This window comes from Xenia sp. Carnegie-2017, unplaced genomic scaffold (genome assembly GCF_021976095.1).
Source record: "Xenia sp. Carnegie-2017 unplaced genomic scaffold, XeniaSp_v1 HiC_scaffold_23, whole genome shotgun sequence".
NCBI lineage: Eukaryota > Metazoa > Cnidaria > Anthozoa > Malacalcyonacea > Xeniidae > Xenia > Xenia sp. Carnegie-2017.
In genome coordinates, this window is record NW_025813486.1 from 15,711,232 (window position 1) to 15,738,525 (window position 27,294).

Here is a 27,294-nt window from a genome sequence, read left to right on the forward strand (position 1 = left end):
CCCACCCATCCCAGATTTTAACCAAAATTGCACCAATTGGAAGTATAAGTGAGATATGAAAGCACACCAAATTTGAGCTCAATATCTTTATTTGTTCCTGAGATATCGGTTTTTCAATTTTCCACCAATATCGGTGTCGGTTATAGCATTCTTTATGAATGGTACACTAAAATGTATGGTATTTCAACTGTCGTTTCCTATCCTTTAACTCTATATACAGGAAAACTGGTGATATACCATTTTAAGACATGCTGAATCAGAATATGAGTTCAAAAATATCATTAATTGAAAAGAAATGCATATTTTCTATGTTAAACAATGGTATATATATATCCCGAAACCATAAAAAGGATCAAATTACAAACCGAAAATTACCCATGTTGGCAATGTAGGACCAAACCCATTTTTGGTGTGGTATATGAATATATAATGAGGAATAATTTCACTAAGTTTTGGCTTGGTGTCTCTTCTTGCTGAAAAATATGCCAACAAATATATGGTTGAAATCCTATGTAAATTCTTAATTTTATGGAACTGTCATATCCAGCATTTGCAATCATCACCTTTAGAAGTTGTTATTTGATCTTCAATAATGTTAATATATTGTTCAGTACTGTACTGTACTTTTCAAGTTATGTTACATGCTATCCGAGTTATTCAGCAAGTGCTTGTTCAATTGTGGATATGTCTTTGTCACTCAACTTGTATTGTCTTCCTGTTACTGTTACTGGTGCCTCAATGATGCACAACACATTCATAATTGGTACAAAACATACCTCATCTTTCCTTGGCCAGAAGAAGGATCTTGCTGGGTAGCTTGGATGCATAAACTTGACTTGAACATCATCATGTTCCTTATCTACTACATCAACAAGTCCAACCCAAAGTTTCTCCTCATATGAGCAAACAATAAAGTCAGACATGTTTGGATCTGCCAGCTTCACTAAGTTTGTCTTTCCCAACACTAGATTAAACTCTAAGGCATACAATTCATCTTCCGAAACACGTTTAGCAGCCATAACACTTTCAGAGAGGGGGGTAAAGTGATGAAAGCCTCTTGTGCCAGGAAGAGTAGTTGCAGTGCTATACCTTGTCTCCAACATGCTCCTGATAGGAACCATCTCCTCTGCTGAAATAAAGATAACATGAACCCCTTTGACTTCTTCATTACAGTACTCGAAAACTTGTTTTGCTGTCAAAATGGGATGCGAGTGAGTTCTTTGTAGACTGGCTCTTGCTGTCAATCGTTTCAAAGTACCTCCAAGGCCATCGCACGGAGATTTGCCATGGCTTGTAGCGAAGAATGACCATTCACATTTCACATTGAAGTCCTTTTCGTGAAGGCACAAGTTGATAAAGTTCTTATATTTCTTATATTGTCCTGCACAGCCATCGCTGAAATAATGCACCATACTCAGTGTTGTGAAAATCTCATCCTTAATATAATGAACAGTTTGTTTCATGACTTCATAAACAAAGCAGGTATCATGATTCAAGTCATCTGAGATATTGAGATAACAAAAAAATTTTTTACAAAATTTGAAATCCACCCCTCCCCCCTGAAAATGAATTTTATAATAATTCCAAATTTTCATCAAACGACTACAATTTATGCATTTGAACACATTTTCGACAAAAATAAGAAATTTTACAAAATTGTGAATCCACCCCTCCCCCCTGAAAACGAATTTCTTCATATTTCCATATTTTCATCAAAAAACTATAATTTATGCATTTGAACACATTTTCCATAACAAAAAATTTTACAAAATTGGGATACCACCCCTCCCCCCCTGAAAATGAATTTCTTCATATTTCCATATTTTCATCAAAAAACTACAATTTATGCATTTGAACACATTTTCCATAAGAAAAAAATTTTACAAAATTGGGATACCACCCCTCCCCCCCTGAAGAGGAATTTCTTCATATTTCCATATTTTCATAAAAAAAGTATAATTTTTGCATTTGAACACATTTCCATAAGAAAAAAAATTTACAAAATTGGGATACCACCCCTCCCCCCCTGAAAACGAATTTCTTCATATTTCCATATTTTCATCAAAAAAGTATAATTTATGCATTTGAACACATTTTCCATAAGAAAAAAACATTTACAAAATTGGGATACCACCCCTCCCCCCCTGAAAACAAATTTCTTCATATTTTCATATTTTCATCAAAAAACTATAATTTTTGCATTTGAACACATTTTTCATAACAAAAAAAATTTTACAAAATTGGAATACCACCCTTCCCCCCCAGAAAACGAATTTCTTCATATTTCCATATTTTCATCAAAAAAGTATAATTTATGCATTTGAACACATTTTCCATAAAAAAAATTTTACATAATTGGGATACCACCACTCCCCCCTGAAAATGAATTTCTTCATATTTCCATATTTTCATCAAAAAACTATAATTTATGCATTTGAACACATTTTCCATAACAAAAAAAATTCTTACAAAATTTGGAATCCACCCCACCCCCTCTGAAAACGTATTTCTTCATATTTCCATATTTTCATCAAAAAACTATAATTTATGCATTTGAACACATTTTCCACAAAAATAAAAATTTTTACAAAATTCGGATACCACCCCTCCCCCCGCTGAAAATGAATTTCTTCATATTTTCATCAAAAAACTATAACTTATGCATTTGAACACATTTACCATTACAAAAAAAATTTTTACAAAATTTGGAATCCACCCCTCCCCTCTGAAAATGAATTTTATAATAATTCCAAATTTTCATCAAAAGACTATAATTTATGCATTTGAACACATTTTCCACAAAAATAAATTTTTTTACAAAATTGGAAGACCACCCCTCCCCCCTTTAAAATGAATTTCTTCATATTTCCATATTTTCATCAAAAAACTATAATTTATGCATTTGAACACATTTTCCATGACAAAAAAAATTTACAAAATTGGGATACCACCCCTCCCCCCCTGAAAACGAATTTCTTCATATTTCAATATTTTCATAAAAAAACTATAATTTTTGCATTTGAACACATTTCCATAACAAAAAAATATATACAAAATTGGGATACCACCCCTCCCCCCCTGAAAATGAATTTCTTCATATTTCCATATTTTCATCAAAAAACTATAATTTATGCATTTGAACACATTTACCATAACAAAAAAAATTTTTACAAAATTTGGAATCCACCCCTCCCCCCTGAAAATGAATTTTATAATAATTCCAAATTTTCATCAAAAGACTATAATTTATGCATTTGAACACATTTTCCATAACAAAAAAAATTTTACAAAATTGGGATACCACCCTCCCCTGAAAATGAATTTCTTCATATTTCCATATTTTCATCAAAAGACTATAATTTATGCATTTGAACACATTTTCCACAAAAAATAATTTTACAAAATTGAGATACCACCCCTCCCCCCTGAAAATGAATTTCTTCATATTTCCATATTTTCATCAAAAAACTATAATTTATGCATTTGAACACATTTTCCATAACAAAAAAATTTCAAAATTGGGATACCACCTACCCCCTGAAAATGAATTTCTTCATATTTCCATATTTTCATCAAAAAACTATAATTTATGCATTTGAACACATTTACCATTACAAAAAAAATTTTTACAAAATTTGGAATACACCCCTCCCCTCTGAAAATGAATTTTATAATAATTCCAAATTTTCATCAAAAGACTATAATTTATGCATTTGAACACATTTACCATAACAAAAAAAATTTTTACAAAATTGAATTCCACCCTCCCCAATGAAATAATTTCCATAATTCATCAAATGACTATAATTTATGCATTTGAACACATTTTCCACAAAAATAATAATTTTTACAAAATTGAGATACCACCCCTATCCCCTGAAAATGAATTTCTTCATATTTCCATATTTTCATCAAAAAACTATAATTTATGCATTTGAACACATTTTCCATAACAAAAAAAATTTTACATAATTGGGATACAACCCCTCTCCTCCTGAGAACAAATTTCTTCATATTTCCATATTTTCATCAAAAAACTATAATTTATGCATTTGAGCACATTTTCCATAACAAAAAAAATTTTTACAAAATTTGGAATCCACCCCTCCCCCCTGAAAATGAATTTTATAATACTTCCAAATTTTCATATTAGAGGAGTACGTTATTATTTTTCCTGTCCTTATCTTAACTTGTTTTTAGATTTTTCGTTTAGATGAGGAGGAGGCTGATAAAAAGTAGAGGAGGATGCTGACGGAGAGACAAGAAGGATGCAGATGAAGAGACGAGGATGCAGATGAAGAGAAAAGGAGGATGCAGATGAAGGGACGAGGAGGATGCAGATGGAGAGACAAGGAGGATGCAGATGGAAAGACAAGGAGGATGCAGATGAAGAGACGAGGAGGATGCAGATGAAGAGACAAGAAGGATGCAGATGGAAAGACGAGGAGGATGCAGATGAAGAGACAAGAAGGATGCAGATGAAGAGACGAGGAGGATGCAGATGAAGAGACAAGGAGGATGCAGATGGAAAGACGAGGAGGATGCAGATGAAGAGACAGAAGGATGCAGATGAAGAGACGAGGAGGATGCAGATGAAGAGACGAGGAGGATGCAGATGGAAAGACGAGGAGGATGCAGATGAAGAGACAAGAAGGATGCAGAAGAGACGAGGAGGATGCAGATGAAGAGAAAGGAGGATGCAGATGAAAGACGAGGAGGATGCAGATGAAGAGACAAGAAGGATGATGAAGAGAGAGAAGGATGCAGATGGAAAGACGGATGCAGATGAAGAGACGAGGAGGATGCAGATGAAGAGACAAGAAGGATGCAGATGAAGAGACGAGAAGGATGCAGATGGAAAGACGAGGATGCAGATGAAGAGACGAGGAGGATGCAGATGAAGAGACAAGGAGGATGCAGATGGAAAGACGAGGATGCAGATGAAGAGACGAGGAGGATGCAGATGAAGACGAGGAGGATGCAGATGAAAGACGAGGAGGATGCAGATGGAAAGACGAGTAGGATGCAGATAGAAAGACGAGAAAGGATGCAGATGGAAAGACGAGAAAGGATGCAGATGGAAAGACGAGAAAGGATGCAGATGGAAAAGCGAGAAAGGATGCAGATAGAAAGACAAGGAGGATGCAGATGGAAAGAAGAGGAGGATGCAAATGGAAAGATGAGGAGGATGCAGATGGAAAGACGAGAAGGATGCAGATGGAAAGAAGGATGCAGATGGAAAGATGAAGGATGCAGATGGAAAGACGAGAAGGATGCAGATGGAAAGACAAGGAAGATGCAGATGGAGAGACGAGAAGGATGCACATGAAGAGACGAGAAGGATCAGATGGAAAGACGAGAAAGGATGCAGATGGAAAGAAGAGGAGGATGCAGATGGAAAGACGAGGAGGATGCAGATGGAAAGACGAGGAGGATGCAGATAAAAGACAAGGAAGATGCAGATGGAAAGACGAGAAGGATGCACATGAAGAGACGAGAAGGATGCACATAAAGAAACGAGAAGGATGCACATGAAGAGACGAGGAATTTAAATATTACTCAATTATATATTACAGAATTGTATATTCTGTAATATATAATTGAGGTAATTGTTAATTCATTTGATATTGCAACATGCGGGCAGAGTGTTGCAAAATCTTTATAAACCTTAGTGCCTTACCGAAATAATTAAACAACCTTTGGATGAAATCGAAAAGAGTTGAGCAGAGAATATATTGCATGAGACATTCGTTAATTATCTTGTTTTTATCTAGGTATTTTGAATTATATCGCATGTAATAAATCGTTTGACAATGTTACAGAACACTGCATGTGTTATAACATTGAGGGTGTTATAACACAATGCACGGTTCAAACGATAAGCTTTCCGCGAGTCTTATAATCTTCAAAGAGTTGTTCACTTAACATACATGTTCAATCATGTACAGTCATGGATATAAATGTTTTAGCATGATAAAACTATTACAATGCGAAAGCACGATCTCCATAATCACTTGCCATGATATTGTTGTTGCATTTTATAGACATGTCGAGCGTACGGACAGTGAAAGAACGCGAACTCTGGCAGTGGTGGGTGCTTACAATTGTTTGTTTCCATCAAACAAATAACTTCTTCTTCAGTCTTTTTAGGTACAAGAGATGAAGATCAAGAAGAAGATAGAGGAGTACGTTATTATTTTTCCTGTCCTAATCTTAACTTGTTTTAGATTTTTCGTTTAGATGAGGAGGAGGCTGATGAAAAGAAGAGGATGCTGACGGAGAGACGAGGAAGATGCTGACGGAGCTACGAGGAGGATGCTGATGGTGCTACGAAGAGGATGCTGATGGTCCTGCGAGGAGGATGCTGATGGTCCTGCGAGGAGGATGCTGATGGTCCTGCGAGGAGGATGCTGATGGTCCTGCGAGGAGGATGCTGATGGTCCTACGAGGAGGATGCTGATGGCGCTACGAGGAGGATGCTGATGGCGCTACGAGGAGGATGCTGATGGTGCTACGAGGAGGATGCTGATGGTGCTACGAGGAGGATGCTGATGGTGCTACGAGGAGGATGCTGATGGCGTTACGAGGTGGATGCTGATGTAGCAACGAAGAGGATGCTGATGGAGCGACGAAGAGGATGCTGATGGAGCGACGAAGAGGATGCTGACGGAGAGACGGGAAGCATGCTGATGGAGAACAAGATGAGGTATAAAATTTTTATTTGTTTCACTGACTTGTAGCTTAGTGACTTCAGTCTTTTCAGGTTTATGTGTTTGTTTTTATTGTATCGCTAATTTGTTCTTTGGCTATCTTTTAGATTTTTAAGAAATCTTGGATTTTGAGAGAGCATATATACTCTGTTGAATTCGGCGTATTCTTACTAAGTCAGAGAGTTCCCTCGCTCTCTGACTTAGAAAACGAATTTTGTGGTAAAGTATTTCAAAGTAGGCTCCTGCCACCTATTTTGGAATAATGTTGTACAAATTTCTATTAAGTAATGATTTTAGAATAATAAAGTTGTTTGAAAAGCATTTATGCCGTGATGAATAAATAACATCCATCGGTAGTTTTGAAACGACTGTCAGCTTAAAATATGCATATGTATTTAAATTAAACATGGTCACCATGCCAGCAAGTGTCAGCGTTTGATAAATTTTTTCGAAATACGCTTTTCAATGCAATATGAAAATTTGTCATCATAACGTGCACAAAATCGCTGTTTCGTAATAATATATACGCAATTTTAACAAATATTTAATGATGTTTGGGGCTGTTTTCATTCAACCGTAGCTATAGTGTGTTTTCTTTTGACGTCATATAAGCCATGTTGGGAGAGTACATGAGAGTGTCGAAGCTCAGCAAAGCATAAAATTAGCAGAAATTCTTTTCACTGTATGGAATTTTGCCCCAACATGGTAATTGATGAAAACAATTTAGAGGAAGAAATCATTAAGGTGTAAAATGATTTTTTCATCAGCTGGCAATCCAATTGGGACTTTTCACAGTATTTTTAATTCACGAAAATTTACATAAAACGTACAAAATGACATACCTCGCAACAAGTACAAAACATGTGAAAATTGATCATCAAATTTACTGGCATTTCCTCAGTATAGTAGCGGCATCTTCTTTCATGTTTAGAGATTATTCTACACCTCAATGTTTTCTACTCTCATGTCCTTAGACCCAAAAAAAAATTTACATCTGTAATGTAATGTATGATAAACTTAAAAATAAATTTAAGAGAAAGGAACTTCTCAAACGACTTCAAGTAATATGTAAGTTTTAGCAAGTAAAAATGTTCGTACAATAAATTAAAAAAAACAATCTCCAAACATTGTTTAAGATTTTTAGACATTAAGCTGGCTTGAAGACCACTATTTTTTGCAAAAAATTCGGCAATTTCGAAGTGATGTATTTCGCCTCCGTACCTTCAATGGCGGCGCTTGTGCAGGCTTCAAAGATGGCGTCCAAGTTAGCCTTCCAGTTGTTGTAGAGTTCACTGGGTTTAAATAAGGTGGAGGTAGATAGTTCACTATACCACGACGAAAAATTGCATGTAATTTACAAACTCTTGGCGTCACGTTCATTTGCTATAATAAAATTTACAATAAATATTTTTTTATTATTGATTGAACTATGGACGAATAAGAAAATTCATATCTAGAAATGACATGAATGAAAGGCAAAAGTAAATAAAAAATGTGACTATTTTTGACCAATGACATTAGGATGTTGATAGTGGTTACAATGGATGATAGTGGATAATTATAGACCAGTGAACTCCATATATATATATATCTGGAATGATAACGACAATACATTTTATAGATATAAAATTGAAGCCAAAGTCCTAGTCTCTTGCGCGGTCCGTACGTCAGTTCCAGTCCTTCAAAGTCGAATATTCACGCGGTTTGTACGTCAGTTTCATTCCCCTGAGTGCCAAACATACACGGCCAATATAAATTTGAATACAAATTGCGAAAGCATAAACATATAAACAACATCACGACAAACAACACACGAGGCCAACTCCTCGCAAAAGGTTATTTTTTACAGCTGAAACTTTACTACAGTGAGTTCGTTGTAACTTACAACTTGTAACGAGGAAAAGCCAAATGAATATTACACTGTATGCTAAAAGACAATACAATAGAAAATATGACGAGAAAATATTCAAGCATAAACTTTTCTTTCGTCCGAAGGTAAATTTTCAAACGGTGTCAGACAGTGTTTGTCTTTTTGTCATTTAAGTGGATTTAAAGATCTGTTTTCCGAATAAAAAGAAACTTGAATATCCAGTTTCATAAAAAATATTGAGTCGATAACTCGCATTTTTACTTTTTACAGAGCGATTGTATTTTTCATCGATTTTGATAGTGCTTGAAACTTGAAATACTAAATGGTTTTCATCTCGATATCAATAATTGAATATCCTTAAAGACTTTGATATGTTTTAAAGGAAAACCGCAGCGTAAGAGCAGATCGACTAAGTTCACCTCATCTTGCTTCTCGATTTATCACTTGGATTCACTTTCCGTGAACCTTTTCATTCCAAAAATTTCGTTATTTTTACGCTCTGATCAAGATCCGAACTCTACCATTACCAAGGAACAAATGATTTAAAAAAATTAAAATGAACACGCGAGAGACTAGAGCCTGACGTGTGATGACGAATGATGACAACAAATATTTTTTTGGCTTCAATTTTTGGCTTCGGTTATCATTCCAGTTATTCAAATGTCGAGTTCACTGTTATAGACATGCTTTCAAAATGGCGTATGCTGAACAATTTTATTTTCAGTCAACTTGGAGCACACTTAATCATTTTATGGCAAGAATAGGTAAATGTTGGCTGAACTGTATAAAATAAGGCGTTCAAGGATGCAATTCGGAAGCGTAAAAAAGACTTGAGGCATATGCAAGAGAACTATCTTCACGTAGCAGACTGACATTTGTGGTGAATTCACTGAATTGCTCTGGAAGCTAACAGTTATTGGTTGTTATTCTGGCTATGTGAAACCAATCTATCTGCATGAGTTCTATCATGATTTCAAACAGCAAATCGATGCGTTGCGTATGAGTTGTATCGACCAGCTTACTACACAGTCAACACTTCACCAATTTGGAATTTGAAACATTTTGGTGATAAGAATTTTATACCGACGTATCCCTGCGATAAAAAGACTCACAAGAAAAACTGTTTTGTTCAGAGTAAGGTAAAACATTTTACTCTCTGATTGCCTAAATATTCTTTGAGTATTTAAAACTGGCTCATATAAGACCATACATGTATGTAGTTAATGGGATCTACATTTTAGCTAGCGTGTGCAATATTTTTATAAGTAAAACGATGCACGGTAGTGAGGTAACTTAGTGATTAAATGTACTTGAAAGCCGAGGGAGATTTTGTAGTAAAAGTCACAAGACTTGTAGCACCGAGGGACTTTAGCTAACCTGCCAGGGCTTTCAAGTGCATTTGATTGCCAAAATGTTTTAGTCAGTGCTTCACACACTGTTTATAAATTTGGATCTGCAGCTATTATTACCTAAGTGAAGATCTATTGATTGTCATGCTTTATTTTATCTCCATGTTTTTTTTATATTTTCACCATCATAAGTTGAACATTTTAGTTACCTTGCATGAGTCGTTTTTACTTAAAATATGTTCTTTAACAATTTTGGTTCATCATTGTTATTGTTTTCTTGTAATTGATTTTATTTAGTATTTGTTAATATTGCAACTAAAATATTAACTCGTTTCAGTCTCCGCTTGCTGAAATCAAGATGGCTTCTAACCTTGAACATTTCAAACATTACAACTCAATGGTTGAAACCAATGAACTATTTAATCAAGTTACATTTGTTTCATCGTGTGCAATTCCTCTTTATGGATATCAAAGATATAAACAGTTATTCAAGAATGAAATAAAATATAGAATGTTTTCATTTGTTGATTTGACATACAGATTGGTTTGTTTACCTCCCAAAAGGGAGGAAATTTGTTCACAGCGAACATAAATGCAGTCTTTACAATGTTTTTTAGCTGTCTTGTCATAAATATCGAAAATGTTTAATGATTGATAATATTTTTAATTGTTTAACTAAATGAGTTTGTTTTATGCTTCATTAGAAACTGATGGAAGCTTTGAATAATTTTGGTCAAAAACGGCAGATAAATCCTGGGGATGGGGGATGAAGCTTTCTATGTTTACAGATGTATGCCATTGTGAATTTATAATTTCATTGCTATCACAATTTATAGATTAATATAAAAATTTTTGATGCTATGAGATGGTCTCATCAATGTGCAACAATTGAACTGGATAATAACACGTGCGGGGTAATTGTCGGCTAAGGTTCAATTTGATCTATTTATGAATCATTGCGAACAACACTACAAAAAAACCCCAAAAATATCCGAAAATATATCGTCATATCTATATTTTTTTCGAAGCGGGATTTATCGAGCACAAAAGCGACGACACTTATCAATGGTGAAGGATTGTCCCTGTATGAAATATCTAAGTTATAAGATTCGGCTATGAAATGCACACTAAACGGCAAAATATGACGGAAAGTGGGTTTAGGAGGAAGGTATGCGAAATATGTTCTATCGTATGTCAGCAAAAACAATGTAAATTTCTTGAAACAACGAAAATATAAAAATTCAATCTCTGCCACGAATATTTGTTAATTTGTGCAAAATTGCCATTTGACCATAGCTGGTGTATGGTAATTTCCTCAGTAAATATTAAACTCATGTAAATTTTTTCTCTTATGACCACCCCTAAAAGTGAACTTTCGAAACACCATAAACACTACAGAATTGTTTGAAGATTGTTTTGGTGTCTGCTTATGAGAGGTTGTAAATAAGTTAATAGTAAGAGTATTGGCAGGGACCTAAAAGCAGTGTCTGCTTTCGGGAGGTGTCCGTTAGTAGTAAAGTTCTGACTGATTTTGCTTATAGTTTCGTCTATAAAGTTTCTATAGGGTAACTAGTTTTCATAAATGAGAACAAGTAGTTGCGTTCTGTTTTATGGCTTCTTCTGTGCTGCAGTGAGTGTTAATTCTGTTGAAAAGTGTTCGAATGTTGCTTATTTTGTGTTGCGTGGAATGATTACGGTTGAAATCAAGTATTTGGTCTGTAAGGGTATTTATGCCGTATACTTGTTTGTTTAGTCTTGTTGTGTTTTTTTTGTCTTTAGTGAAGGTTATCTTCTTTGTAGTATTTTTATGGTGTGTAGCATTTGTCCAGTTTTGGCTTTCTTGACTATGGCAAAGATATCGTCTTTATATCTATTCCATAGTCTATCTGTTTCATCTGTGCTGTTGGTGACTGATTGTGTTTCGAGGTTTTCCACGACAGCGTTTGCGAGGAAGGTGTATAGTGGTGACCCCATTGATTCGTTGAAAGTTGTCTATAGTATGAGTTTTAGAAGAAGAATTCAGTGGAGAGGCAAAGGTTGAGTAAGTCTAGGATTTTATTTGTCTAGTTGTGTTGTTTGGCTATGTCTAATGGTATGGATGTGAAGAGTGATGTCACATTGTAATTAGATATCATGATTTTGTCTGGTCAATAGTTCATATGTATGTGATCCTGGAATTAAGAACAAGAATTGGAATGTACGACCTTTAAGAAAGTTTTTGAAAACATGGGAAAATACAATTCACCAATCAAGTGAGTTCAATAAGTGGGAAATAAACGCATGAACAATCTTTGAGATTTAGGTGAGTGAAATATAAGTTTTGGAATTTAAGTGGTTTAACTATAGTCTTTGGATGTTAGGTGCATGAACTATAGTCTTTGGGAGCTCTTTCATGAACTATAGTCCTTCGGAGTAAGGTGCATGAACTATAGTCTTTGGTAATTAGATACATTAACTATTTTCTTTGGTGTTAGTTGCATGAAGTAAACTCTTTGGGAAATAGACGCATGATCTTATAGTCTTTGCGAGTTACGTGCGTGAAATATAGTCTTTGGGAGTTAGGTGTATGAACTATAGTCGTTCCGAGTTTAGGTGCATGAAGAAGAATTTTTGGGAGTTTAGTCTTTGAAGTTGGGTGTGTGAAAGATATTCTTTGAAAGTTAAGTTTGTGAACTATAGTCTTTGGGAGTTAGGTACATGAACTATATTGTTAAGATGCACGAACAATATACATATATATAGATTTTATAGCCTTTAGGTGCATGAACTAAAGTCTTTGTGAAATAGACACATTTAGCTATAGTCTTTGGGAGTTAGGTGCATGGAAAATTTAACTGTCTTTTCAGCATATGAAGTTACCCCCACGATGACACACACACACTATGATCAAACGAAACATTTTTCTTGCGAGCACTTTATTAGCGATTAGAACCGATGGAACTCGATTACCATTTCATTTATTTCAACGGTGTCATGAGATCGTTTAAGTCGCATGAACTATAGTATTATAGAAATAGACGCATGAACAGTCATTGCGAGTTAGCAAAATTACTTTGTGCTCAGCAGTTCGAAGTAGGTGGCAAACTACTTTGAAACAACTTCACAATTTGCTAAAATTCTAATTCAAATTAGATAGCGGGGGGACAATCTAATTTCATAGAAAAAACCAATTGTAACTGAGCACGAATCTAATTAAACGATTTTTCATCTTGTTCTCCATCAGCATGCTTCCCGTCTCTCCGTCAGCATCCTCTTCGTCGCTCCATCAGCATCCTCTTCGTCGCTCCATCAGCATCCTCTTCGTTGCTACATCAGCATCCACCTCGTAACGCCATCAGCATCCTCCTCGTAGCACCATCAGCATCCTCCTCGTAGCACCATCAGCATCCTCCTCGTAGCACCATCAGCATCCTCGTAGCGCCATCAGCATCCTCCTCGTAGGACCATCAGCATCCTCCTCGCAGGACCATCAGCATCCTCCTCGAAGGACCATCAGCATCCTCCTCAGGACCATCAGCATCCTCTTCGTAGCACCATCAGCATCCTCCTCGTAGCTCCGTCAGCATCTTCCTCGTCTCTCCGTCAGCATCCTCTTCTTTTCATCAGTCTCCTCCTCATCTAAACGAAAAATCTAAAAACAAGTTAAGATTAGGACAGGAAAAATAATAACGTACTCCTCTATCTTCTTCTTGATCTTCATCTCTTGTACCTAAAAAAAGACTGAAGAAGAAGTTATTTGTTTGATGGAAACAAACAATTGTAAGCACCCACCACTGCCAGAGTTCGCGTTCTTTCACTGTCCGTACGCTCGACATGTCTATAAAAATGCAACAACAATATCATGGCAAGTGATTATGGAGATCGTGCTTTCGCATTGTAATAGTTTTATCATGCTAAAACATTTATATCCATGACTGTACATGATTGAACATGTATGTTAAGTGAACAACTCTTTGAAGATTATAAGACTCGCGGAAAGCTTATCGTTTGAACCGTGCATTGTGTTATAACACCCCTCAATGTTATAACACATGCAGTGTTCTGTAACATTGTCAAACGATTTATTACATGCGATATAATTCAAAAATACCTAGATAAAAACAAGATAATTAACGAATGTCTCATGCAATATATTCTCTGCTCAACTCTTTTCGATTTCATCCAAAAGGTTGTTTAATTATTTCGGTAAGGCACTAAGGTTTATAAAAGAGTTTGCAACACTCTGCCCGCATGTTGCAATATCAAATGAATTAACTTAATTACCTCAATTATATATTACAGAATATACAATTCTGTAATATATTGAGTAATGTTAAATTCCTCGTCTCTTCATGTGCATCCTTCTCGTTTCTTTATGTGCATCCTTCTCGTCTCTTCATGTGCATCCTTCTCGTCTTTCCATCTGCATCTTCCTTGTCTTTTTATCTGCATCCTCCTCGTCTTTCCATCTGCATCCTCCTCGTCTTTCCATCTGCATCCTCCTCGTCTTTCCATCTGCATCCTCCTCTTCTTTCCATCTGCATCCTCCTCTTCTTTCCATCTGCATCCTTTCTCGCCTTTCCATCTGAATCCTTCTCGTCTCTTCATACATCCTTCTCGTCTCTCCATCTGCATCTTCCTTGTCTTTCCATCCATCCTTCTCGTCTTTCCATCTGCATCCTTCTCATCTTTCCATCCATCCTTTCCATCCATTTCCATCCATCCATCTTTCATTCTCCCATCTTTCCATCCATCCCTTTCTATCTCCTTTCCATCCATCCTTTCCATCCATCCCTTTCCATCTTTCTCCTTTCTATCTTTCCATCCATCCTCCTCTTCCATCCATCCTCCTCTTCATCATCCATCCTCTTCCATCCTTTCTTGTCTCTTCCATCCTCGTCTTTCCATCTGCATCCTCCTTCTCTTCATCTGCATCCTCCTCTTCATCTGCATCCTTCTTGTCTCTTCATCACATCCTCCTCGTCTTTCCATCTGCATCCTCCTTGTCTCTTCATCTGCATCCTCTCTCTTCATCTGCATCCTTCTTGTCTCTTCATCTGCATCCTCCTCATCTTTCCATCCATCCTTCTTGTCTCTTCATCTGCATCCTCCCTCTCTTCATCTGCATCCTCCTCGTCTTTCCATCTGCATCCTCCTTGTCTCTCATCTGCATCCTCCTCGTCCCTTCATCTGCATCCTCCTTTTCTCTTTATCTGCATCCTCGTCTCTTCATCTGCATCCTCCTTTTCTCTTCATCTGCATCCTCGTCTCTTCATCTGCATCCTTCTTGTCTCTCCGTCAGCATCCTCCTCTACTTTTCATCAGCCTCCTCCTCATCTAAACGAAAAATCTAAAAACAAGTTAAGATAAGGACAGGAAAAATAATAACGTACTCCTCTATCTTCTTCCTGATCTTCATCTCTTGTACCTAAAAAAAGACTGAAGAAGGAGTTATTTGTTTAATGGAAACAAACAATTGTTTAGCACATACCACTGCCGGAGTTCGCGTTCTTTCACTGTCCGTACGCTCGACACTGTACATGACTGAACATGTATGTTAAGTGAACAACTCTTTGAAGATTATAAGACTCGCGGAAAGCTTATCGTTTCAACCGTGCATTGTGCTGTAACACCCCTCAATGTTATAACACATGCAGTGTTCTGTAACATTGTCAAACGATTTATTACATGCGATATAATTCAAAAATACCTAGATAAAAACAAGATAATTAACGAATGTCTCATGCAATATATTCTCTGCTCGATTTCATTGAAAAGGTTGTTTAATTATTACGGTAAGGTACGAAGGTTTATAAAACATCATCGCATTTGAAGATTGAGCAACATTTTGCCCCCATGTTGCAATATCTTGTATACTCTATAATATATATTTGAGGTAATTCATTTGAACGTTTCTCAAGTGAATTACCCACTTTTATCTCACCTACTATAACATCACTTGATGCTACGGGAGTTCCTCTCAGGAGCAGGGACGGATTAACCAAAGGAAGCTGTCTAGAAGCCTCCACAAACAAGGGCCTTCACATTATTCAAAGGAAGAATAAACATAGTTGCTTTAAAGACGAAGGAAAAGCATTTAGTTTATTTGTTGGATCAATTTCAGCTGATGAAGAACAGACCACGTATGACAACGAATCACAGTAAACTCAGCCATTTTGCTCTGATGAGCATTGAGGACAATATTCTAACAGAAATAAACTTGGAAGAGCTTATCAAAGACTGCCAGAATAACATCGCAATAACTACTTTATCTCAAGTAGCAGCATTCACTCGTCGTATGCAACCGCTTTACACGCTATATTCGAAGTTTATACTTTTATCAAATGCTTTACGAAATTTGAAAGTAAATTTTACTGTTGAAAAATGAGCAGCACATTGCGTTTAGAGTAAGGGAAAGGGATCTTTACTACGTATTTTTGCTGCTCAGAGCCTCCACACATCTTAATCCGGCCCTGCTCGGGAGACATAAAATATTATATCCTTTTGTCACAAAGACAAAAGGATTGAACTTGCTATTTCTTTTATGAAATCCTCGAGCATCTAAGTCCCAGATTCGTAAACATCTCGCTATATTATTCCATGTTGTCCAGTCGTTAGCATGTTTCATTTCAATATAAAATATATATGTTTTATCAGATGTTTCTGGAACAAAGTCTTTCTCGTTCTTTCAAGGATTTTTACTGTGATCCAACGGCTCTGCCAACCTGTAAAAAACAGTAGATAGACATCTCTAACAATCAAATGACATAAATATACGCACTATGATGATAATTAGATCACTGAATCACTAAGTAGAAATCTCCTTCATTGTCCTGTGAAAAGAAAAATATTGTTGTCAATATTTTATAAAATCCTGCAAGACATACCCTACAAGCCGTTCAATCTCCTTCTCATAATTTTCTTTTTTCAACAATCCAACATTAAACTTAACGTTAGGTTCAGTATTCAACGTATGTTTTTTGAAATAGGATTCTTGAAAAAATACATTCATATTCAGGCCTTTGGCGCCAAAATGGTAGGTTCTTGAGATATCCGGAATGATACATTCACGTCCCTTTTTGTTGCTGTCCATCCTCATCCACATATCCCAATCCCAAAAGAGATCAGGGGTTGGCCATTTTGGCTCAAGTTCTTCTTTATAAAGTCGTCGTTTGAGCAACCTGTTAATGTAAAGAGAAATAATAGATAGAATGAAGTTTATACTATCTATACATTTATAGTGCTGCGTGATGTCATTGCGGCGTGATGTCATTGCAGCGTGAGGTCATTGTAGCGTGATGTCATTGCAGCGTGATGTGCTTGTAGTGTGATGTCATTGTAGCATGACGTCACTGTTGCGTGATGTCATAGCGTAAACAAAATCATTTGTAGTAATAAAAATTCTCACCAGCCTAAACCAGGCATTGTTTCTACACGATATAACATTGCAGGATCATTACACGTGTGATCATAACCCTAAAAATAGAAATACTTGTTTTTGCAATTAAATCATTAATCACATAAATTAGTTTTTCAATGGATGTACCATTTCTAAGGTAAATTTCCTAAATTTCACTTTGTGATGTGCAAGGAAGGAAGCTCGATAAAGACAAACATAATGTAACCAATGAAAACTACAATAAGATAACAGATTCTTGTACGGAGATTTCCATTTTCCATTATAATGTGAAAAATATTTGAGATTTATTTAATTTACATTCTGCACTCTCGTCAGAGATAAACTGGACTCGACAAAAAAGCAAAAAGAAACAGAGACGTTCAAAACCACGTTAATAAAGTTGAAAACGAATTAAAATTTTGTTGTGTAGCAAACACAAGCCAACAATAGAGTAAAAGACTAAAAAGATGAAAAGAATGTTGTTAGCTTTTGTTTATAACAAACCTGATCATTCCACGCGATATACAGTACAGACTTTCATCTGTATCCATTAAAGGCCAAAATTGATTAAAATAACTAAATATGTCCACAGATACGTCTAAATCTTCTTCCAAAATAATCATATACCGAGCATTGGGATAAGCATTAAACGTCTCTGTCAATGTTCGCTTGTAATGCTGGGGGGAAGAGAAAATACATTTAAAAAGTAATAAAAGGAACGAAAAAATTTTGATTACATCGTGTAAACACTCTCAAAGAAAAAGCCTTACCAACCTGTGATATTCTAGCGTTCTTACTGCTAATAGGAATATGCTGTACGACTTTTACATCATATAGCCTTGCCACAGCAGCTGGTTCTTCAAAGAATCCATCAATAAATACAGTAAATAACTTCTTCTTTGCTCCATGAGCTGACAACTTGACCCTAAGCCACGATAAAGATAATGTGGCCTGTTACTAGCAATCACAGCAACAGGAATGTCTTGAACTTTTTCTAACTTCAATGGTGTTGTTTTAATTTCAATTGGAGCAGGATTATTACCTACAACATTTAAGAACATATTCTGTCAGTTCTTCATATCGTTCTAACATTAGTTGCAATAACAGTGATATCCTTATTTCTACAATTTTTTCCATGGAGTATTCTCAGAATATTTTCTCGAAGTTTTAATGCACAATGTGAATGGCAAAATTACTGAACACATCGCTGTACGTTCAATTAAATAAGAAATCTAATCCTACATGGATGTAACGAAAAGATACTTACAACTGCATACACTTCCATAGCCTTCAAACTTATCACAAAACATTCTTCTTCGCTTTGATTCTTCACTGTCATCCCAAGCACATTGAGATTGTTTAGCAGGAACAAGAGGAACTGTAGCACGAGCAGTGACAGGCTCACCCCAGTTCGATATGTCTGCTGCGTGATGATGTTTCTCTGAGTATTGATGGCCACGTTTTGTGACGATAAATGACCAGCTATCCCGCCATTTTAGTTCATCGGCATAAACACTACCAAGACTTTTGAGCAAAAGCAATATCGGCGATCATGTAAAGACACAGTTCTCCACGTAAAAGGATTCTTTAAGAAACTCCTACAAGTGTCAAGGAAACATTAACTTGTAGCATTATTTTTCCATCTGTTAAAATGTGACTTCAATACGATCGGAAATATACGTACTCGAATTAATGGTCATTGTTTGCACCATTGAGCTCTATAAGACCTGGAGGGGAAACGTCAACAAAATTACTATAAATTATCAGCGCGCGGCCGCGTGGTCAAAAACATGGCGGATTTTGGTTGTCAAAGTCAGCGGAAAGACGCGGGCTCATAAAATGAAATTTTTTTCGCCCACCCGGATTTGACAACCACAATAGCGATTATATAAAATATCAATGCCAAACACAAAAAACTTTTAGAAATTTTATCTTTAAAACATGTTGCAAACTTGTTTGGTAGACGGATGCTGAAGTAATGCCAGAAAAGGAAACATTTCATGATACCGGTAAGCAACGTAAGATTGTTTACCATTTAAAGTGTTCAGTGTTTTGTTTTAAGTCAATACTTGAAGTGTGATTGCATATATTTTGTGAATGTTTTACTCCTAAGTTATAATTTAAGTTATGTTTATCCATTCTTATTTGTTCTTTACTTAATCGCTTGCTAGACGAGGCAAAGCAACCAGTTCTTATCGAGATATGCATATCTTAAAACTCCTTGTTTCAACTGAGTTGAAATGGAGGATTTTTCATGATATTTTCTGAAAATATGAAGCAAATATTAAGGACAGAGCTGTATTGAAATCAAATGCAGTGCAAGATTAATTAATGAGCTCTTTGGTACATGTCGTACAATAAAAAATACCTGTATTAAACAGCTAGCCTGGACAATTTGACAGATTATGGACAATCATGATGATGGTGTGTAATGGTTTGCTTTATGCTAAAAGTTTTATAAATGCCATCTGGTGTTTCTGTAAATGAATTGTTTGTTACACAGTGTAGTAAACAGGTTAGTACATCAAAATCAAGATAAAAACTACTTTGTTCAATAATGTGCCAAATTTTGCTCCTACCTTGAAATATTTGCTCAAGCAAAGCTTATCATGACATGCATGAAACATTAAATACAGTACTGCATCATCTGACAAAGTCCATATGTTTTTCAATTCCAGGTGATTAAAAATTCACATAAGATGCATTGGTTGCAATGAAGTTGAATGTGGAAGAAGCAAAAATTGATGACAAAGAACTTTTTATGTCTTTTGAAGAATTACGATATCATTTAAAAGAATAAGAGTAGCAATCTAGTAAAAGAAGCCACATCGGCCTTCAACATGAGACTTTTCCAATTATGTATAGTTATTTTGTACAAAATACTATTTTAGATAAACTTGATTTTAAGTCATTTACTGATATTTTACCAAAAGACAAAAAGAAAAATTCAAGGCATAATGTAAAATTCAAAAATTTGTCAAGTTGTTTGAACCTAGAAAAAATTAGTATAGGTAACTGTAATTTGTAAGGACACAAGAGAAAAGTAGTGCAAGAAGGTTAGCATTTTTGAGAATTAATAAGTTCTTGACATACATTACACAAGGCCATAATATTATAAATAATGTCTGTATAATAACAATTATACAACATGCTAAATATCTTCACCTACATTATAATTATTTAAACAGGTTTGCCTTCATGCAGCAATAAGAAAAGTGTTATGTCAGAGAAACCAATGCACTTTAATTTAAAAAATCGTATTTTCAATGGGAAATTAATGTAGTTCTGTTCAATAGTAGATCCATGGTTGTCAATGACAATCCAGTTACTAATATCTTGGCTCAAAACAGAACCAGCAACATGATTATAGAATTTTGAATTTTGTTCTTTTGCTCTCCTAGTTCGAGATATTTTCTTCATAAGTTCTCAGTAGATTTATCAGAATATCATAATACCTTATAAGACACCCAGAATCAATCCTACCAAAAAAAACTCAAAAAAAAATACATACCTACTTATAATATATTTCCAGTCGACTTAAGTCGTAGGGGTAAGCTAACTTTTCTAACTCCTTTTGGACATTTTAACTAATATTTACCCATCTATTCAAGAAAGACAGTTGCACCAAGCTGTTAAAAATAGTCAAAAACACAAGTATTGCGCATGGGATTATGCATTAAAGCTTAACGACACATTGACAGTGTAAAGAATGCCGTTTGATATTTATTTCTAACATAGCTAAAGCATTACTTGACAACATATACGTTATTTTGATTTACCTCATTTAAATGTGTGTGTCTATTTCACAAAATCTGAAGCATTATTTTCAATATTTTATGCTTACGGTATCGTGGTTGTTTTCGCTGGTTGTCATTGATATAAGCAGTAATAGAGTTCCGGATTCGGGAGGGAGCGAATGTTAAAAATTTTTCTCAAAGTGGAAGTTTTGACAACCAAAATCCGCCATTACCGCCATGTTTTTGACCACGGGGTCCAGGCCCCTTTGCCCCTCCAGTTCTTATAGAGCTCAATGGTTTGCACTCCATTTCTCTTCCATTTGACTTGGTGCAAGCAAAATGGTAGTTCAGTATAATGAGAAAATTTGCGCAAATTTAAGGGAGACTGGCAACCGGCAAATACTTCATTGCTATCTTACAATTGGTTCATTTGAATTTTTGTTTTATTGTGATTGGTTTGACGGATTTCGACTGATAGCCAACTGAACTAACATAGTCAAGCTCACTGTCTGAATTGAATGTTTGATCGTTTCATAGCAATTTTATAAGCATGATAGAAACTAAACTACAATCAGATGGATTTTATTGAAATCTTTACAAATTCATATATTGACATGAATGAAGCTGTCCAAACTGTGAATTTTTCAAGAGGGTGAAAAATTTATGGATAAATTGTAAATGCTTGGCGAAGACGATCTCGCGAGCGACATTTCAGTCATTGATGTTCAAAAGAAAGCCAACATTGTTTTGAGTTTTATCAGCAGAAATTTACATCCAAAATCGTAAGTAAAGGACAAGTGAAGTGTATGCATGAATGTAATATATCAAAGTCAATTTATGCGAGTATGTGATGCGATTTATGTCAATATGGCATATGGTAAGCAGATTGATGCTTCTAAAATTGTTGTTGGAGTTTTAGCTATAATTTCTTTAGTGCTTGGGGAATCGTGGCCGTTATATGGCAGCAAAATCCTACATTCCTGCAAATATATTTCAATGGACAAAAAATCTGTAGCCATAAGGCGCCATACTATTATTTACTTTATCATAAGCAAATGTTTGGGGCTTTTCAGTTTATGATCATTGATCATTCAATCATTGGACAGTTATACTACATATTGTTTAAGATTTGAGAAAACTAACATTGATTACATGAGAAGCTGTTTACTATAACCTGTGATTTTGAGTCTTCTGATCCATGAAGCTTTTTATTTTGACAATTTGACTGGAATGGTATTAAACCTGAGTATTTCACATACATGAAATGTTGTCCCATGTCACATATTGTCCCCTTTTCAAACTGAACACCTCATCTAGAGATGTAAAGGTGTGTTAATCTATGGCTCATACCATAAAATCCAAAGTTTGCCATAAAATCCAAAGGGCTATTGATGTATGAAAAGCATTTTTTATAGAGTAAAAATGTCTTCCTATGTATGCAGATAAACCTTGAAATTTGGCAAAACAGCAAAGTATTTTCATGATCACTAGGTAATTTTTCTGATGATCATTATAATTTCTAAACTAAATTATTTCAGATCAAACGAGCTTTGATCATATCAAAAGATATTTATCATAACCAGTAAGCATGACACATGAACCAAATATAACATTCATGTAATTATGTAATTAAAGACATGTTGGTTACATTCTGTTTGTATTTGCAAATACAATGCGAGATGTTTACGAATCTGGGACTTAGATGCTCGAGGATTTCATAAAAGCATGTGGAGATTATGGTTAAAGGGTAATCACGTGTTAATTGTTGGATCACCGGCTTCACCTTACGCCAAACATAAACCAATTAACGTAAAACCTATTTTCATTCCTAAAAAAATCGGAGACTGCGTGATCATCTTTGATTAGAGATATCATTCGTTTATCATGCGGCATTTAAGCTAAATGAATGTGGGGAAATCTTGAAGTTTAAAAAAACTTTAATGTAAATGTGATTGGATAAATTTTCATCATGGTTTGATCAAGGAAATGAACTCGTTGAACAAGGAATATAAGAGGAAAAAGATAACTTTCAATTTGTTCAGTTTTACTGTTAATAATGTAATTTTAAGGATTACAACCACGGAAAAGAAACAATCGCGCTTTTCCCACAAAACATTTACCGCATTTGAAAGTCCTGCTATCGTTACATCGCTAAAGATAATTATTTGAAAACGAACTTACCTCTCATTCTTTCCCTTTGTCCCATCCTATTAGGATTGCTAAAATGAATCACTTGCTACCATTTAGTTCTGTCAATAAAATTCTCTCGTTAAATTATTACATTACATTTTACAATGGCAAGTCATATTATTGCAATAAGCAGGGCTCCAATGTTCATAATAAGTATTGAGCACGACAAAAGCTTTTCTATAACATGTGGGTGATTCCCACGTGAATAAATTACAAGCTTTTGATATGCCTTCTAATTTATTTGTTGACGTAACAAGTTGAATAAAGGTGGTCAGGTGGGAGAAAAATGATAACTCTCCAAGCTATGGTGCATTGAATTGCGGTTTTGGGTGAGATAATTTTTTGTTCATACTAGATAAAATTTACCACAACACGACATGCTCTGTCTGCCGTCATAACCTTACAATCATTGATTTCGCAAACTCTTCATTGAGGAAACAAAAGAAATATTCTTTTGTTTTCTCCAAACCTCTGGGGAAAAGGCTTTGCTTTCTTTTACTAACCAATGTCGTTAGTTAACTTATAACCAGGCTTAATTCCTTTTGTCTTTGCCCTGCATATATTTTCATGCAATCAATGAATTTAATCCCTTTTTATCATGGTTTGAACAAAATTGACGAATGAATTAATAATTAATTCATGTGATATATGAAAGTTATCAGAAGAAAAAGTAGGGTCTTTCACTTCGATAACCCTATTTGACCGAGCTGTTCGTCTGGGAAAGGTGAAAGTCTGTTGAAAGTCGAAGACAGCCTTCAAGAAATGCGACTACTTGTTGGAAAGGACGAGCAACTGAAGACATGACACGGTTGAGATATTTTAGCCATGTTTGAAAGCGGCAGGTTAAATACAGAAAAATCGTCGATGACATAAAGATGTAAGTTTGAGATCGATGAATTAAAATGTATAGCCCAATTGTGATGTGAATTCTCGTTACAGCATATTCAAAGCATCGTTATGAGTCCTATTTGTTCGAAGGAATGATCGATTTCTTAGTATTTCTATGTTTCGATCTTGGAGCACAAAAATGCCGTCAAGTTTCAGTTACATATTGAAGTGAGAACACGAACGAAACTGCCAAAAGTTTCCCACTATTCTTGACATCAATTATTGGACCTCTTCAATACATGTCCAGAAAATATTTTCATTTTTGCATTCATCGTTATCATTCACATAAGTGTGATGATTTTGCATTTTGCCTATTTCTAACAACTGGCCATTGTTAGAAATAGCAAGTTCAATCCTTTTGTCTTTGTGACAAAAGGATATAATATTTTATGTCTCCCGAGCAGGGCCGGATTAAGATGTGTGGAGGCTCTGAGCAGCAAAATACGTAGTAAAGATCCCTTTCCCTTACTCTAAACGCAATGTGCTGCTCATTTTTCAACAGTAAAATTTACTTTCAAATTTCGTAAAGCATTTGATAAAAGTATAAACTTCGAATATAGCGTGTAAAGCGGTTGCATACGACGAGTGAATGCTGCTACTTGAGATAAAGTAGTTATTGCGATTTTATTCTGGCAGTCTTTGATAAGCTCTTCCAAGTTTATTTCTGTTAGAATATTGTCCTCAATGCTCATCAGAGCAAAATGGCTGAGTTTACTGTGATTCGTTGTCATACGTGGTCTGTTCTTCATCAGCTGAAATTGATCCAACAAATAAACTAAATGCTTTTCCTTCGTCTTTAAAGCAACTATGTTTATTCTTCCTTTGAATAATGTGAAGGCCCTTGTTTGTGGAGGCTTCTAGACAGCTTCCTTTGGTTAATCCGTCCCTGCTAACATTGAGGGGTGTTACAGCACAATGCACGTTTGAAACGATAAGCTTTCCGCGAGTCTTATAATCTTCAAAGATTTGTTCACTTAACAAACATGTTCAGTCATGTACAGTGTCGAGCGTACGGACAGTGAAAGAACGCGAACTCCGGCAGTGGTATGTGCTACACAATTGTTTGTTTCCATTAAACAAATAACTCCTTCTTCAGTCTTTTTTTAGGTACAAGAGATGAAGATCAGGAAGAAGATAGAGGAGTACGTTATTATTTTTCCTGTCCTTATCTTAACTTGTTTTTAGATTTTTCGTTTAGATGAGGAGGAGGCTGATGAAAAGTAGAGGAGGATGCTGACGGAGAGACAAGAAGGATAAAGATGAAGAGACGAGGATGCAGATGAAGAGAAAAGGAGGATACAGATGAAGAGACGAGGATGCAGATAAAGAGAAAAGGAGGATGCAGATGAAGGGACGAGAGGATGAGAAGAGACAAAGGAGGATGCAGATGAAAGACGAGGAGGATGATGAAGAGAGGAGGTGGATGAAAAAGATCGATCAGATCGAGGTCGATGAGACAAGAAGGATGTGAAGAACGGAGGATGCAGATAAAGACGAGGAGGATGCGATGAATCGAGATCATGAAGAGACGAGAATGCAGATGAAGAGTCGCGATCAGATGAGGCGATGAATGAAAATCAGGATGAGGAAGGGCGAAGAGATGGAGTGGGGATCGCGTCGACGAGAGGATCGGAATGAAGATGGAGATGGAGACATCGAGGATCGAAAGATGGATGCGATCAGATGGATCGAGGATGCGAAAAGGATCAGAAGAATGGATCGAGAGGATGGATGGAGAGACAAGGAAAGAGAAAGGATGGATAAGGGAATGGATCGATGAAGGATGAGATGGAAATCGGATGCGATGGAAAGAGAAGGAAGATGGAAATGGAGATGCAGATGGAGAGATGGAAGATGAGATGGATGCAGATGGAAAGGAGGAGGAAGATGGAAAGAAGAGGAGGATGCAGATGGAAGACGAGGAGGATGCAGATGGAAAGACGAGGAGGATGCAGATAAAAGACAAGGAAGATGCAGATGGAAAGACGAGAAGGATGCACATGAAGAGACGAGAAGGATGCACATAAAGAAACGAGAAGGATGCACATGAAGAGACGAGGAATTTAATCAATTACTCAATTATATATTACAGAATTGTATATTCTGTAATATATAATTGAGGTAATAAATAATTCATTTGATATTGCAACATGCGGGCAGAGTGTTGCAAAATCTTTTATAAACCTTAGTGCCTTACCGAAATAATTAAACAACCTTTTGGATGAAATCGAAAAGAGTTGAGCAGAGAATATATTGCATGAGACATTCGTTAATTATCTTGTTTTTATCTAGGTATTTTTGAATTATATCGCATGTAATAAATCGTTTGACAATGTTACAGAACACTGCATGTGTTATAACATTGAGGGGTGTTATAACACAATGCACGGTTCAAACGATAAGCTTTCCGCGAGTCTTATAATCTTCAAAGAGTTGTTCACTTAACATACATGTTCAATCATGTACAGTCATGGATATAAATGTTTTAGCATGATAAAACTATTACAATGCGAAAGCACGATCTCCATAATCACTTGCCATGATATTGTTGTTGCATTTTTATAGACATGTCGAGCGTACGGACAGTGAAAGAACGCGAACTCTGGCAGTGGTGGGTGCTTACAATTGTTTGTTTCCATCAAACAAATAACTTCTTCTTCAGTCTTTTTTTAGGTACAAGAGATGAAGATCAAGAAGAAGATAGAGGAGTACGTTATTATTTTTTCCTGTCCTAATCTTAACTTGTTTTTAGATTTTTCGTTTAGATGAGGAGGAGGCTGATGAAAAGAAGAGGATGCTGACGGAGAGACGAGGAAGATGCTGACGGAGCTACGAGGAGGATGCTGATGGTGCTACGAGAGGATGCTGATGGTCCTGCGAGGAGGATGCTGATGGTCCTGCGAGGAGGATGCTGATGGTCCTGCGAGGAGGATGCTGATGGTCCTACGAGGAGGATGCTGATGGCGCTACGAGGAGGATGCTGATGGCGCTACGAGGAGGATGCTGATGGTGCTACGAGGAGGATGCTGATGGTGCTACGAGGATGCTGATGGTGCTACGAGGAGGATGCTGATGGCGTTACGAGGTGGATGCTGATGTAGCAACGAAGAGGATGCTGATGGAGCGACGAAGAGGATGCTGATGGAGCGACGAAGAGGATGCTGACGGAGAG

General features: G+C 36.0%; 2 protein-coding genes, 5 long non-coding RNA genes and 1 pseudogene across 7 annotated transcripts; 4 read left to right on the forward strand and 4 right to left on the reverse strand.

Moving 5' to 3' along the window:
• Positions 1–71: 71 nt before the first annotated feature.
• Positions 72–1,357, reverse strand: LOC124448808. The gene is made up of 2 exons (XM_046999783.1): positions 1,259–1,357; positions 72–1,129 (listed from the first exon to the last, which is right to left on the reverse strand). Exon 2 carries the CDS (start codon positions 1,119–1,121, stop codon positions 654–656), a length of 468 nt encoding a protein of 155 aa, XP_046855739.1. The 5' UTR covers positions 1,122–1,129; positions 1,259–1,357; the 3' UTR covers positions 72–653.
• A 4,347-nt stretch (positions 1,358–5,704) lies between these two features.
• Positions 5,705–6,325, forward strand: LOC124447834. Its single transcript, XR_006948848.1, has 2 exons — positions 5,705–6,090; positions 6,151–6,325. It is a non-coding gene; the product is annotated as an uncharacterized LOC124447834 (long non-coding RNA).
• Positions 6,326–6,476: 151 nt separating this feature from the next.
• LOC124447836 lies at positions 6,477–7,135 on the forward strand. Its single transcript, XR_006948851.1, has 2 exons — positions 6,477–6,706; positions 6,818–7,135. It is a non-coding gene; the product is annotated as an uncharacterized LOC124447836 (long non-coding RNA).
• A 6,307-nt stretch (positions 7,136–13,442) lies between these two features.
• Positions 13,443–14,213, reverse strand: LOC124447835. The gene is made up of 2 exons (XR_006948850.1): positions 13,701–14,213; positions 13,443–13,638 (listed from the first exon to the last, which is right to left on the reverse strand). It is a non-coding gene; the product is annotated as an uncharacterized LOC124447835 (long non-coding RNA).
• A 33-nt stretch (positions 14,214–14,246) lies between these two features.
• Positions 14,247–15,059, reverse strand: LOC124447832. The gene is made up of 2 exons (XM_046998829.1): positions 15,032–15,059; positions 14,247–14,605 (listed from the first exon to the last, which is right to left on the reverse strand). The coding sequence occupies exons 1-2, from the start codon at positions 15,057–15,059 to the stop codon at positions 14,259–14,261; spliced, it is 375 nt and encodes a 124-aa protein (XP_046854785.1). The 3' UTR covers positions 14,247–14,258.
• Positions 15,060–16,331: 1,272 nt separating this feature from the next.
• Positions 16,332–19,005, reverse strand: LOC124447831 (annotated as a pseudogene).
• A 3,718-nt stretch (positions 19,006–22,723) lies between these two features.
• On the forward strand, positions 22,724–24,317 carry LOC124447837. The gene is made up of 2 exons (XR_006948852.1): positions 22,724–24,111; positions 24,174–24,317. It is a non-coding gene; the product is annotated as an uncharacterized LOC124447837 (long non-coding RNA).
• A 1,942-nt stretch (positions 24,318–26,259) lies between these two features.
• On the forward strand, positions 26,260–26,909 carry LOC124447833. The gene is made up of 2 exons (XR_006948847.1): positions 26,260–26,733; positions 26,796–26,909. It is a non-coding gene; the product is annotated as an uncharacterized LOC124447833 (long non-coding RNA).
• Positions 26,910–27,294: the final 385 nt, after the last annotated feature.

What these genes read in the sequence shown, in the direction of transcription:
- LOC124448808 (XM_046999783.1), bottom strand. Translation starts at nt 1,121, where the DNA reads ATGGTTCCTATCAGGAGCATGTTGGAGACAAGGTATAGCACTGCAACT.
- LOC124447832 (XM_046998829.1), bottom strand. Translation starts at nt 15,059, where the DNA reads ATGCAGATGGAAAGACGAGGAGGATGCA. An exon ending in GGAAAGACGAGGAGGATGCA is followed by an intron (nt 14,606 to 15,031) that starts GATGAAGAGAGG and finishes ATGGAAAGGATG; the next exon opens with GATGGAAAGATGAGAAGGAT.